Source organism: Macrobrachium rosenbergii, chromosome 49 (assembly GCF_040412425.1).
Source record: "Macrobrachium rosenbergii isolate ZJJX-2024 chromosome 49, ASM4041242v1, whole genome shotgun sequence".
Lineage (NCBI taxonomy): Eukaryota > Metazoa > Arthropoda > Malacostraca > Decapoda > Palaemonidae > Macrobrachium > Macrobrachium rosenbergii.
Genome location: NC_089789.1, coordinates 13,105,511 through 13,120,818, shown reverse-complemented (window position 1 = coordinate 13,120,818; position 15,308 = coordinate 13,105,511). Strand labels below are relative to the sequence as shown.

Here is a 15,308-nt window from a genome sequence, read left to right as displayed (position 1 = left end):
CTATACAGTATTAAGTTGTACTCTCTTTTAAATGTATATACAGAATTAAGATATATAATTTCAATCTACAGACAGAATAGAATATTCGAAGATTAAAAATCTATGACCAAGAGCTCATGAACAACTTTATAACCAAGTTACTGAAACTTGGCAAAGAATCATGAATACCATCTCCAATAATGGCAGAAATAACTATAATTTTTTGATGCATAGAAAGTAAACACTGCCTTCCTGAACTGTTGTGTGCGTGATGCCATTAACATTCATTCGAGAAAGAGTCAACTTTAAAAGACTAAGAATGTCTTTTTTTTATCCTTTCTGGAAACCAAAAGATGTCCAATACCTTTGAAGCAAATAAGGTTTATATTTTCAGAGCTCTGAGGTTAAAAAAAAAACATAACAATCGCCTGAAAACAGTACTTTTCATCCAGAGAGAGCACCTGTTCATCTCCTGACAAATAAAATAACAAGAAGACCAAAGGTTTTAAAGCTAAACTTCCTTTACTCTATCACACAATTCACAACCAGCCTACAAATAAACCTAAATGAAATGAGAGCCAACAAATGAGCAATGACGGGTCATTCCTTGCAAAGAATAGGCACCCCCTATGAAATTGCACAGGATATGTCACCCCCCTCCAGAAAAATAAAAAACAAACATACAAATGAAGCAGCAGGACACTTAGGAACCTTCAAAATGGGAAGAACCACTGAACTTCACAATGACCTTCACAATTTGGCAAAGAAAATCACTCTAAAATGGGTAATAAAATCATGTCAACTCCCGTCTATGTGGAAGTTTTGCTCACGACCCCAAGTTCAGGTTTGAACATAAGTAAGATCACCCATAGTTAACAAACAAGTTTCAAGCCCAAATCTAGTCAAGATTAACAAATATCATTGAATAAGAAAAAAGAAACCTTTGACCCCTTGAGTCTGGCTATGCTCATGTGAGGAACTATAACAGGTTTTGAGCAAATGCCAAGCTGACTCACATGAGAATAAATATTTCACGCCATAAGGTTTGAAGGAATTTTGCAGGAAAAATGTTCATATCACTTCATTGGGTCATAAATGACTCATGGCAACTCTTACGGCAACTCAAGTAGAGGATAGAGGTGGATCAGTGTGACTTGGGATTTCATGGGGGAAATGTACTGCAGCTCCCTATCACAGGATGTCTTTTTGTTTATTTGCTCATAAATATACCCGGGGATTGCTTTTAGTTTTAGTTCTTATCTTTTATGATACGTACTATGTCCGCTACAATTGTAATTTTACAAAGTCAAGTGCAAAGAAATATTAGAAAAAATATGTATAGTTTACAAAAAGGTGCTAACTCTCCCCATCTCAGTATATCTCGTAAATATTTTTCCATAAATATTCTCACAATTTGTCAGTGATTTTAGTTTTGTCTGTTGTGATAATATATAGTGTGAGCTGTGATTAAAATTTTACAAAATAAAATGAAAAATAATCATTAGAAAAAACATGTATAACTTGGTGAAATTAGCATATTTTCAAGTCCCTTCGAAAAGAGGCCCATACAGGGTTGGAAATATTCACTTTCAACTTCCCGTAGGAGGTACAGAAAATTTTCTAGAAATTTTTTCTAACACCATGTGTATTTGCATATCCCCCCTCTTTCCATCGATGTGTTTTTTCTAAAATTTGGCCAACCTTTAAGTTTGCCCAGTCTAGGGGTTTGCTTAATATGCCGCATATTTCAGTCCGGCCTGTAAAGGTTACGAGACAGCATACTATAAGTACATACATGAGATTTACTGATAAATGAGAACAAAGACCCCATTAACAAACATACCGTTTGCCCATAAAGACGAGATTCACCAATGAATGACACCATCAATTTGAAACTTACAATACAAATGAGAATGAAATGATCTTTCTTTCTAATATAATACTGATCAAAATAAAAATCTTTGAATACTGTACAGTTTGATGACCATGATTTAGTATATGACAGCACAGTACTGTAATCATCTCGGTTAAAATTAGACAACAGCAACGACAGAACTGAAATGGGGAGCTCCCTTTTTTCCCCAATTCCTCAGCAGAACACATTTCAAATTAAAATTTAACAATGAGACTACAGCAACAACAGAACTGAAATAGGGAACTCCTCTTTTTCACAATTCCTTAACAAAACACATTCCAAAATTAAAATTTAACAATGTGACTAAAGCAACGACAGAACTGAAATGGGGAGCTCCTCTTTTGTCATAACTCCTCAACAAAATATATTTCAAACTTCTTGAAAAAAGCCACTGCCTCATTCTAATGTCTCAAAAGCAAACGCCTGCGGTGCCGGAGGTCCCTGAGGTCTTCCTGCGAGTGGAGCCACATGCCTCCTCTTGACATGATCCTTGAGGTTTCCTTTCCTAGAGCAACGGTGACTGCAGAAGGGACAGGCATAGGGCTTCTCCCCAGTGTGCATCCGTACATGCCTCCGAAGGTCCTCGATCTGGCGGAGGACTTTCTGGCAATAGGGGCAAGAGTATTTTCTCGAATACCTGCTGCCATGAGCATCGCCCGCACTCCTCCCACACTTCCAGGGGCCCTGGTCTCTGCCAACAGCCACAACAGTGCCTTGGCCTACCTGCGACAGCCAAGAGAAATGAGGGTTGGTGGGATGTCCTACAGTCTGTTTACGTACAGTGAAGTACTTTACTAGAAAATGGATGACAACAGTAAACGCATTAATGCAAAACTTTCCCAATGCAATGATGTGCTCTACACAATTTCAATAAGCATACAGTGGAAGTTTCGTGAAACAAATTAATCTGAATTCTAACAGTGTCTTACTAATCTTGAGGACTAAGGCTAGTTTCAGCAATTATTGCTGTATCCTTTTCCTATGAAGTGTGTGTCATGTACAGAATGAAAAAGTACCCAAGTACAAATAACCAAAAGTTGACAATTTAAAATGCACTGAACGAAATTATAACATGTCAACACTGAAAAAAACAGTAAAAAATATTTCCTCAACCATACATGATTTCTGTGGAAGGTTATAACGCTGGACACCAGTTCTCTGGGCGATTGCAAATTTAAATCATAAATAAACACTTGGAAGCATCAAACCAGACTTGCAACACAGACTCTCAGGTGTCAAAAACCCTCCGACATTTTTCACAGCAAAAATGACTGACACGATGGGCTACATATGACGGACATCTTTTGATTCGTCTCTGGCGAGACTGTGGGCATCTGAAACTGATAATGATGAATGAACTCCTAATCATACAACAGACATTTTTTTACTCATTTACGGCAAGACTGTGGGCATCTGAAACTGACAATGATGAATAAATTTCCCCTCAATTTTTTTCGTAGGAACAATCTCAAAACCTCTTGTCATAATCGGTCGCCGGCGCTAGTTTGGTCTGGTTCATCCCCTTGCAAATGTGTCGTCGCTTGACGTGGTCTTTCAGGTGGCCCAGCTGGGTGCAGCGATGCTCGCAGAAGGGACATGCGTAAGGCTTCTCACCAGTGTGGGTTCGAGTGTGGCGTCTCAGATCCTCCAGCTGTCGGAAGATCTTGCCGCACACATTGCAATAGTACTTGGCAGAGAGTATCGGATGCAACGGCTGCTGGGGGGGATGTGCCATGGCCGATGAAGCTACTGGTGGTGCTCGAATCTCTTCCGACATGACTCTTCGCAAGCTTCTGACCGAAGAGCCGTGTGTTACCACCTGTGATACCAAGAAAACGATTTCAGTGCCAACACACACAAGTGCGCGCCTTCTTTACGAAGTTCAAACACCTCTTAACTACGCACAAAACAGACACTGCACAAGAATGTATAAACAGCTTTCAAATTTTGTCTATCTTAGATAAGATCTCTCTCTTTAGGGGTTCTTTTTTTGTCACATGAACAATTGCAAACTTGCAGGCATTTTTTTTTTCGCTATATACAGCATAATATAATCGGAAACAATTCTCAGATAAGATCTCTCTGTTGGGATTCTTTTTGTCACAAGAACAATTGCAAACCTGCAGGCATTTCTTTTCACTATATAAAGCATACTATAATCGTATACAGTTTATAACATAGAACAATTTCATATATTTATATATAATAAACAGCACCTAAATACAAAATGACCATGAATGTTCTCATGTTACTAAGTAGCAAACACTACTTCAAACATTATTCAAATTCCAACTTTTAACCAATTCTCAACAAGTCCACATAATAGTAAACTCACTTAGCCAATGTCTTCAAGAGATACTACAGTACATTCCGGGTGTGTTGAAGTGGAAGCAACTGTTTCCTGCATAACAATAAGACTGTGATATGCATACTGTGCATACATACATGTAACAAATATATATATATACACAGAACCTACTGGTCACTTTTTACCAGATACGTACATATTTGTAATAACCACAATGCCCTCTTAACTTCTTGAATTCGTTGCAGTTTTTGGATACGCTTGTCACTAAAAAGTCTTAGATCCAAATGCAAGAGTATGAAGTAATTCTGATGTCAGGTCCAAAAAGTGACCTAATTCTGATACTCTGATGTGGGTTCGAATACTGCTAAGGAGATCAGAATTACTTCATATCTTGCATTTGGATCTCAGGCTATGAATTGTTATTATTATTTTTTTATTATTAATTATTATTATTATAGAGATGAACCCTATTCACATGGAAGAAGCCCACAAAAGGGGTCAATGACTTGAAATTCAAGCTTCCAAAGAATATGGTGCTCATTAGGAAGTAAGAGAAGGTAAAGGAAAATATAGAAAGAAGTGAACTCACTTATTAAAAAAAAAAAAAAATTAATAAACAGATAAAAAGTATTAAAATCAAAGGAGAATAGCATTTGGGTAGTAATGTATTGCATCTTCGCTTGAACTTTTGAAGTTCCAATTGCATGACGTCCTCAAGGAGACTGTTGTGTCAAGAGCATCCAAAAAGTGTGAAGAATTCAAGAGCATCCAAAAAGTGTGAAGAATTCAAGTAACAAATATGTGTATATGTAAATTTCCATTTGTGAAAGCCAACTACACCATACTGTTGTTTGATTACATTTGAATGACCACTGATGCTAGCCCTAATCTGGATATTATGCAATACGTACTATACACTGAAGCAGCAATGGATGAATTACACCCAGAAACAGTTGATTTATTGTTAGAGTCTACATGGAGTTATGTCGTAGATGATTTGAAACTCCTGAAGCTTCTCAAGGAATGATGGCTTAATTACAAAACTTCTTTAGGCATAATGAAGTCAGCAAAGGGATACTGTACCTGTGCTGAAGGCCATACAGAAGTTCTAATAAACGAAGATTTGGAAGCCTTAACTAACAACAGACGCCTTCTAACAGACGATGACAAAGAACTGAGTAAAAAAACCAGCAGTAATAATGGCTTTAATTTCAGAAAACTTATAACACATGACGGACTCAACCAAAAAAATTATGGAATACAATCTTTGAATGGAATGGAATACTGTACAGAGTTTTGGCCCAAGGCCAAGTGCTGGGACCTATGAGCTCATGCAGCGCTGAAAGGGAAACTGATTGTTGAATGGTTTTAAAGGTGTAACAGGATGAAAACTTCGCAGTTGCACTATGAAACAACTGTTAGGAGAGGAAAGTAAGATGGAAGAGAGAATATGAACAGACGTACAGTAAAAGGAATGAAATGGGTTGCAGCTACGGACCCGAAGGGAAACTGCAAAGAACCTTAAACAGTGCCTACAGTGCATCGCATGAGGTGCACTGACAGCACTACCCCTCTACAATCTTTGAACCACTGACTGAAAGTTACCCGACATCAAAATTTACGCAAGGATCTCTGGATCAAAGTCGTTAATATAATCAATGAAGGAGGGGCGATTGAAAACCATTTCCCATGTATACAAGGGGATAACTAACTCCATACTGTTTCATAATACTGTAGAGGATAGAAGCCAATAAAATAAATGCAACGAAAACAAGTTCAAGAACAGTAAAGTTCACAACAGGTTCAGGTCTGACAAAATGAAAGCAACAGAAATTGCCTCCTCCTACCACGTAGTCACAAAACTTGAAGATCACGTGGAATGGCAGAATTTCTCATCCGTAATGGGAAGAATACAATTTAAACAACGCAGTAAACTTCAAGATTTCTTCCTTCTATCCTCAATGAGTCAACCCTACCATTCAAACCATATACATCTAATCAAAAAGATTTGCCCACTCAGCCCACATGGGCCACTGACTTGAAACTCAAGCTTCCAAAGAATATGGTCTTCATTTAAAAGAAGTTACACAAGTTACGAAATGCACAAAAAAAAAAAAAAAGATAAGTTATGATAAAAGAAAATACAAACTGGCAATTCAATCAATAGATGAAAATGTAAATAAATTGTCAAAGTACACAGTCCTTCCACTGGGATGTCAAGAACTATCAAAGATTGCAATATGAGTCAATCAATCAGTTCCTGCAGCATCTCTCCTATTCACTACTTCAAAACAGAACAGTCCTCTATAACCCTCTTGGACAACCTTCTAATAAATTAAAATTTCGAGACCAAGGTATACAGAGCAGTAAAGCCCTTAAGAGTGCAAAGACCAAGACTGATACCTTCCTCAACCAAGTAATTATTATTTTGAAATCAAATATTTGAAACTAGTAAATCCAAGATTAGACCACAGTCAGGAATGACGCCATTGTGCTAACCCACTGCTGTACTGTATATTAATAGATGCACTCTTCATGAAAATACAACAAAACCAAATACTGTAACCGGTAAGTTCCTCGGCAAAATCATTCTCATTTTGAATTTAACAACTTGAAAAAACCAAACCCGAGGTTAGACCACAGGAGGAAATGACACCACGTTCCAAAACCACTGGTGTACATTCATACACATGCAAATTTCATGATAATGCAACAAAACCAAAAATGAGGCTAATATATAGTCTTTCTCTTTAGCTCTCAGTTTACAGGGTAGTGTCAATTACTTGTCTCATATAAAGCAAAAGTAATCAAGATATCAACAGCATTCTACAGATATCTGTGAAATACCTGAACTTTTCTTCAACAATTTTATTACATATGAAGTACAATATTACTTCATTTTCAAATACTGTACGTTCTCTGTAGTCTACATAATGTTCAAAAAGCTATATTACAATACTCACGAACTTGGAAACAAGATTATTACCATAGAGCTATATTACATGGCATCAAACATTAACCTGGAATCTGTAAAATCTGTGCCATACTTTGCTTAATAAATTATTAAAATCAACATAATGAAAACTTGTTAGAAGCAGTTTCATAAAAGACTATCAGCAACTAACATAAACTGAGGGAAACACCTCAGTGGTATAATGGAAATAAACTTAGTTAATCATCTGTTCTTTTCAAACATAAAACACTCTCATCTGCGAAGTCCCCACGAGCAATGACGCTTGTAAAAGGAAATGCTTCAGAAGTGTCTGTGCTTTTCTTTCATGTGCATCTGCAGCCTATCCTTCCTCGAAAATCTCGTCGTACAAATGCCACAGAGGAACGGCTTCTCGCCAGTGTGCACGTATGTGTGACGCCGCCATTTTGACTTGTCCCGAAAGAGCTTGTTGCAAAAGCAGCAAGTGTACTTGGCTGTACCTGAAGGATCTTGGTACCTCCTGGAAGACCTAACGGGGAAATCCAGCCCACTTTCCAAGCACTCCACTCCCCAGCTACTCGATTGGGGACCTATGTTCCTGCTAGTCTGACAATGGTAGGCAGCTGCCCTCTTCAGCGCAGATTCGACAAGGATTTCCTCCCCTTCCCTAACCTCCTCCACCACTTCTACTGCAGCCTGCAGTTCACCATCCTAAAAAGAAACACCATCATCATCAGAGGCACAGTCAAATGCCACAGCTTTTCCATACCTATCCCAGCAACTCCAGCTAATTCTACAGCATATCATTAACATTGATTACTTTCACCATGGCTAAGCAACTTCCTGCACAATGAGCAACAATCTGGCTAGTGGTAAAACAGGACACCAATAAAATAACGCAATGTGGAATGTCAAAGTTGACTGCTAAAAAATATAAAAGCCAAACTAACCCATAAACCTTAAATGAGTATCATAATTTGATACTTCTGTGGCCACCTAACGTGATTCAAAATCTTCAGGTCTCGCTTTTGGAGGATAAACCTATCAAGCGTTAACCCTTAATGGACGTATCCCCTCAATAGAGGATCTAAAACAGGTTTTGGGTGGTGGATGGATCCCCTCTCAGGAGGATTAATATTCCGCGCCACACGATTTGTCTGTATCGAGCGGAAAAGAGCTTCCAATACTTCAATGGCCCATGAATGAATTTATGATGTCTTTTTATTTATTTACTCATAAATATACCCAGGGATTGCTTTTGATTTGAGTTATCTTTTATGATATGAATGTCAGTTATAATTGTAATTTTGCAATGAAATATTACAAAAAAACGTGGAAATCCAAAAAAAAGTTACCGCATTTCCCAATCTCAGTAAATTTACATAAATATTTTACAACAAATATGCTCAGAATTTGTTACTGATTTTATTTCTTATCTGTTATGATACTGTGTGAGTTGCAGTTACAATTTGACAAAATAAAATAAAATAAATTATTAGATAAAACATGTATAAACTTGGTAAAATTTACAAGTGTTTTGTAAAAGAGGCCCCACACAGGGTTGTGAATAGTCACTTTCAACTTCCCATGGAAGATAGGGAAAATTTTGTACATTTTTTTTTTTTACACCATGTGTATTTGCATATCTTCCTCTTTCCATTGATGTGTTCTTTTCTTAAATTGACCAACCTTAAAGTCTGACCAGTCTGGGGGTGTGCGTGATATATAATTACAGTAGCCTGTCCCTTAAGGGTTAAACTGGTTGAGCATGAAATGTGAAACTGTACAAAAATAAGAACTCCTAATCCATAGCTAAATGAAGTTGGAAACAAACACTAAACAACAACCTTACTATGCAAACTAGTTTCTTCATGTCCAAACAATCTTACATACATAGAGATTAGATTAGATTAGATTTTTATTGACTGCAAAGAACATACAATATTTGACAGTTATTAAAAATATACAGTATACATAAACTTATACAAAACTGTATCGATCTTATATAACTGCATACTCTGCAGTCCAAAAAGAAAACCCAAACATAAATTACTCTTTCTATAATAAATAAACAGAGCCCTCCTATGCTATTATCTACATATACAATTTCAAAACATTGTAAATATAATCACATACTTCCGTGCATTTATCACTCTCCAGTAATTCAGACAATCTTGTAAAGGTTAGCATATGATATCTATTTCTCAAATGAGCTGCTAGATTACATTTTAGCATCACATGTTTTTCGTTTTGCACTTCAATAGTACCACATGAACATAATCGTCTTTCTGGTGGGATTCTGCTCCATCTCCCAGACTCGACTTTAAGAGAATGAGACATCAGGCTTAAGTCTGGTGAACGACTGTCGCTTATAATCTTCATCAAATATTCTATCTGCATACACTGGATGAACCAAGAAGCGATGGATTTAACTGCGTTTTGTACGTTTCAAATTTTGTAGTTTCAATAGGTCTATTTCTAATGCTATTTCTAATTTGGTACAGTGGGTTGATATTCACATTAGCTTCCATTGCATTTGATAAAACCGATAGCCTGGTGTATTGGCTTGATGACATAGTTGATACACTATACTAAAGGGCTCTTCTGGATTAGGGTCCTAAGCTTTGAGTTCAAGAAAGTGACCAATTTTCTGATGATAATAAACTTTAATGGGTATATCCTGATTCCACTAAACACAGTTCTATACTAGTATTGTGTCTACCCCCTAACAGGCATCTTATAGCCTTGTTATATTGCTTAGTTAGTATTTTTGAATCTTTTGAAAGCCAAGTTTCACAACTATATAATAATGAGCTCATAACTGCCGCCTCAAAGACTTTCTTCTTATAATAATATGGCATGTCAGTGTTTATGCACAAAATAAGGCAAATTTATTTACAGTTGCTTCTCCCATGCTGACTTCGTGTTGTTTCACCACAGAGTCATTGCGTGCGTCAGCAGTGAACCATGCCCCCAAATACTTATATCTATCTGAGAATAAAATTTCATGATCTTTCACGTGGAATGGTCTACTGTCCTGTCCATCACCACCAATAACAAAGAATTTGGTCTTTTACTGTTAATGGCCATCCCATATTCGACACAGTACTCCAATACAACTTTTAGTTTCTTTGCGCACATATCCTCGAGGTGGCAATTAATACTGTATCGTCCATCAATAACAGTGCGTGCAGAGTAGATAAAAATCCATCCTCACTCTCTCTCTTTTCAACTTTTTAACCATTTGATCAACATATATTGTAAATAATAAGCAGCTTGAGGGTGAGCCTTTGCCGCACACCCACGGTTGCAGACACAATAGCACTGTTCAAAAACATTCTTTGTACATGAATACAAAGCCTTAATCGCATTCACCATATTCCTACCACAGCCATGCTTTTTCAAGACATTTACCAACTTATCACGTGGTACTCTGTCATAGGCTTTACTAAAGTCTATAAACATGACATACAATTTTAACTTTCTTGTACTTGGCATAATCACACAGCATCCTTAGAGTCATAATCTGCTCAATGCACCCACGGCCTTTTTGAGAACCTGCTTGGCACTTGTCTATATTAGCCCACATAGTAAGTCTGTTTAAAAGAAGCATATCATATAATTTTGCCAATGTGTTCATCACACTAATACCTCTATAGTTACCACAATCAAGTCTCTCACCAGATTTATATAGTACAGTTAACTTATTAAAACACCACAACAATGGGTATGATACATAAGCAAAAACCACATTGAAAACTGTTAACAAAAACATCAGCCATGTGGCTGGCAACATACCAACCAAACCTGGGCAGATACCAATATAACTTTTGTTCCTGTTTATGGTACTCACTGCAGTACAAAATTCTTGCAAATCGAAAGGGTTGTCCAGGATGGGAATAATGGGTGAAGGTTGCTCATCATCCACGATGACCTCTTCTCTTTGAGGGGGGGTTCAAGAGTTCCTCATGAAAATCGTATAAGCAACCCACTTATCAGCACAATATTAATAAGATACCATTTGAAAAATGGCCTTTTCATACGTCTTTACTACCAAATATACTTCCTTGCTGACTAAAGGTTCCTCGTCCCTTCTCACCACATGCAAACCAGGTCAAACTTTCAGGTCTAAAGCCCATCTTCCAGGAGCTAGGCACCAGATCTCTAAGCCACTTCCAAACCATATTGCGATTACCCACAACACTTTGTTCTTGAATCTTTACAATGTATGCTCACAGCTGGTCATATTTACTCTATTTTCTTTGTCAGCATCTATGTTTTAGAAGCACTGATCCATACACGGCCTTACATACACATCTACGGCTACCAACAGGATATTTTCTTTCCATTTCATCCAAGCCACAACTACTCTTTTTCTTCTTTCCTGCCTACTCAAGTCCATCTTCAGAGTCCAAGGTGTATGCAAGGTTAACACAAATGTTCTACATCTTCTTTGACTTGCTAATCCATATTTTTATTTACTGCCTTCTCAATTCCTTTCTTTTCAGTTCAGGGTGCCTGCAAGGTAACAGAAATGCTCTACATCCTCTGAGACCTGCCACAACTTCTTGGTTCTCCACTTCTGTACTCTCCCACTGGTTCTTCTAAATATATTTTGGACACTAAAAATCTTATATTCCAGGTACACTTCATAATGCTGTTACATCCAACATATAGTGCATAGTTAGTTCACTCCCCAATAGCCATCTTACAACAGCCATGGGGTCCTCTATGTGGACAGTCACTACCCAAATTACGAACGAGTTACATTCCAGATGGCCAGTCGTATCTTGAATTGTTCGTAAGTTGGTTTTTAATATGCAGTGCATAAACTCAGGAGTCATAGGTTATACTATTTTCACTGTATTTTTAAATAATGCAGTATTATAAGAAGTTCTTTGGATGTTAGAGGCAAAAGAAAATAAAACTTTGATTCATGCAACATTCAAAATTTAATATTTTTTCCAAGCTTTGAAAGTTATGAACTTGGGAGAGAATTTCGCATGAGCAGCATCTGACACTGTAAATTCACAATGTAAGTAATGCACACCGCCATCTATTGACAAAAAATACATACTAAATGTATCCTAAATGGAGAGGAAATATAGAAAATGGGAATTCATCATAGAACGAGTTAAATCAGGAAGACAGAAATAAGCAGGAATGTTTTACAAGTATGAACAAGTATTCTCCTGATTGTAAAAAGAATGCATGGTAGTTAATCACGAGAATACTTCAGATAATCAGGGAAGGGGTAAAAGGAACAGATTCTTCTTCCTCTTGTTCTTTGCAAAAATTCTTACAAACAGTATAGGCACAGGGCAAAATCTGAACTTAAAAGGTGGCAAAGGGGAGCGCTCAAAACACGTTTTAACTTGAGACCCTTTCTGTTCGTAACATGAATGTTCGTAAGCAGGATGGTAACTGTGGTACGAAGTCAACTGAAACTCAGTTGACATAAGGTCATTTTGCAACAAAACATTCCACAATATGCTTAAAATGTTATACATAAAATCACTAAGTTATAACACCATCTTTGATGTAATACAAGACCAGGGTTCCAAGATACAAACCAAATCAACATTAATATAAAATTAAGAAGTGTACTTTAAAAATTCTGCATGTTAGAACATTAGCTCTATTTGTAATGACTGTAAAACTCAACATACAGATTAATTCATAAATCTGTAATGAATTGTCAAGCAATTTCCAAAAGATTCTGGGTTTCAACTTCGATATCCATACCCATATGCTGAATATTTTATTGTGATGCTGAATATTTTATTGCCACAAAGGTTTTTTAAAACAAATGCTCAGGTTTTTGGTTTTTTATTAACAAGAAATGTAGAAGTTGCTCAGTTCAGGAGGTCCTTTATCCCTCACACCGTTGGACTGTGGAATTGGATCCTCAAAAGTTCAAGCAATGAAGCAATGCATTACTACTCTGAAACAACTCTCATTGTATTCTATAATTTACTTAAACATTTATCTATTTATTTACTAATTTAATTCATTTTTTCCTTTTCTGATGACTGATCTCTCTTTTTCTGTATGCCCTATCGCCTCTTACTTTAAATTACACACCATATTCTTTATGCTTGAATTCCAAGTCATTGGCCCATGAGGATTTGTTCCATATGAATAGGGTTCATCTTCTGAATTATAATTTAGTACTATATCAGTTTCCACCCTTTTACAAAAGACATTTAAGCTTATGCCACTGAAACCCAGAAATCACATGAGAATCATATTTTCCATAGGAACATAATGAGGAAATTATTTTTTTACTGTACATTCTATGGGTTAACAGATGGCCCCTAAAGATTTAAAAACATCCTGGAAAATGTATCAATTTCCAATAAACAGTCAATACCCCACTATTTGCAGTTCAGTATTTACAGATTCACCTATTCACGAATTTTTCTGTAAAACATACCTCCAAATTATTTGCGGAAAATTCACCCACTCGCGGATTTTTTCGTAGAGCATATCTAAAGCATCCATTAATTATTTTCACTTTACAGGCATTTTTATGATAAAAAATTATTTACCAATTTTCAAATATTGATATTAATGCAAACACAGCAAAATATCAATAAAATGTAAGCATATTTAAATATTTAGGTACATTACTAAAGGGGAGTGCCAACACCATAAGGCACTATTATGAAGTAAATGACTGCTTCTACAGTATGACTGAAGGGATCTGCTTTACATTTTTACCACTCATTCTACAACTAATAATGAAAATTCTCGTGGAGAAATGTAGAAACTCACCCTCTTGATTTCATTTGTTTTGCAGTTGAAAAAAAATCATGATGTCACTTCAAAAATAACATGCAAAATTAAAGGTGCACAGAAAAGTTATTTTCCCGACGACAAAATAAAGATATATACTAGCTATATTATATATACTCTGTAAAAGTTTCCTTGAATTTGGTTTAGTCTTCTTGGAGAAATAAGCATTTAGTTTTGAAAAAAGTAAGTTTTGAGAAGACAGCAAAACAAATAGTTTTTGGATTTTCAAGACTCCTGAGAGAATCGGGCCCCCTTGAGCAAGTTATCCCTACATCGTTATAACCCATTTTCTCTATGATGCTACCACTAGAGAGAATGGGATATTTTTGTGGGTGGCAATTATTTTTGTATAAATTTTTTGACACTGTCATTCACAGTGCCATACAAGCAATGAACAAAATTGTCCATGAACTAATCTAAACATTTGCTTTAGCAATAACATTTCAATGTATGTTTATTTACACACAAAACAGTCCCAAACAGTGTTTCAATCAAATGTCATCCTATCCAGGATTATTCATAAAGACTTTTTTTGTTTTTTACCATTTGTCGTTCAGTGCCATATAAGCGATGAACAAAACTGTCCATGAACCTATCAAAACTTTTCTTAGCAATAACGTTTCAAGATATGTTTATTTACACATATAACAGTCCAAACAGTGTACTGTATTTATAACTTACTTGATCCAATCTAGAATTATTCATAGACGTTTTTTTTACAAATCTTTTTATAATTTGTGGTTCAAAGTGCCATAAAAGCAATGAACAAAACTGTCAATAAACTAAAAAAATTTTTGGGATTATCGCTTCGGGATATGTTTATTAAGACATAACACAGTTGAAAACTGTTAATAACTAAAAATCAGCAGTTGGCGCGCCCCTTAACTGTTCCCTGTACAGTACTTGGGAATGTACCAATGTTACCCCTATCTACTGTATATGGTAAAACAAACCAGTAAGGCTTGAATACTGTATAAAAGTGTGCACCAGAATATAAGTGTAACCTGATTAGTTTTTGCCTTGGTAAAAGTAACAGTCATAGGAGTGTTAACTTGCAGCTGTAAGCTATATATTTTTAAGGGTAATGTTGTAAGATGACTTTGAAATGATATTAGAGTGTTTTAAGATGATAGTTTATGGTAAATTTGGTGTTTGAACTACTGTATTAAAATATAGGCAGTTTCCGGTTATCGGTGAGGGTTCCATTACTGACAGCATGACGATAACTGAAAATTGCCAGTAATAGTGCCAGTTAAGTGGGAACTGACACCAATAACTAGAGATCAGCGCATAACGGCACCAAAAATCCAGTTATCATCATCACTGGACAAGCGATCGCCGATAACCGAGGCTGTCAATAACCAGGGACAGCCTGT

The 15,308-nt window shown here is 36.4% G+C and overlaps 1 protein-coding gene across 29 annotated transcripts in view; it reads right to left on the bottom strand.

The window, feature by feature from the left end:
* LOC136832100 (longitudinals lacking protein, isoforms H/M/V-like) overlaps positions 1-15,308 on the bottom strand; it is a 141,257-nt gene that overhangs the window by 93,941 nt on the left and 32,008 nt on the right. The window contains exons 5-6 of one of the 29 annotated variants that reach the window (XR_010851049.1): positions 3,013-3,713; positions 1,134-2,617 (exon numbers count right to left, since the gene is read on the bottom strand). The exons of 25 other annotated variants lie outside the window; for them this stretch is intronic. Coding sequence is in view for 3 of the 4 variants with exons in the window: in XM_067092767.1 (XP_066948868.1) it covers positions 7,456-7,845 (390 nt within the window). In the remaining variant the exon portion in view is untranslated. Of the gene's footprint in view, positions 1-1,133; positions 2,618-2,985; positions 3,714-5,678; positions 7,846-15,308 lie in introns of those variants that run through there. 3 more of the 29 variants (XM_067092777.1, XM_067092772.1, XM_067092767.1) reach the window with 3 other exon arrangements.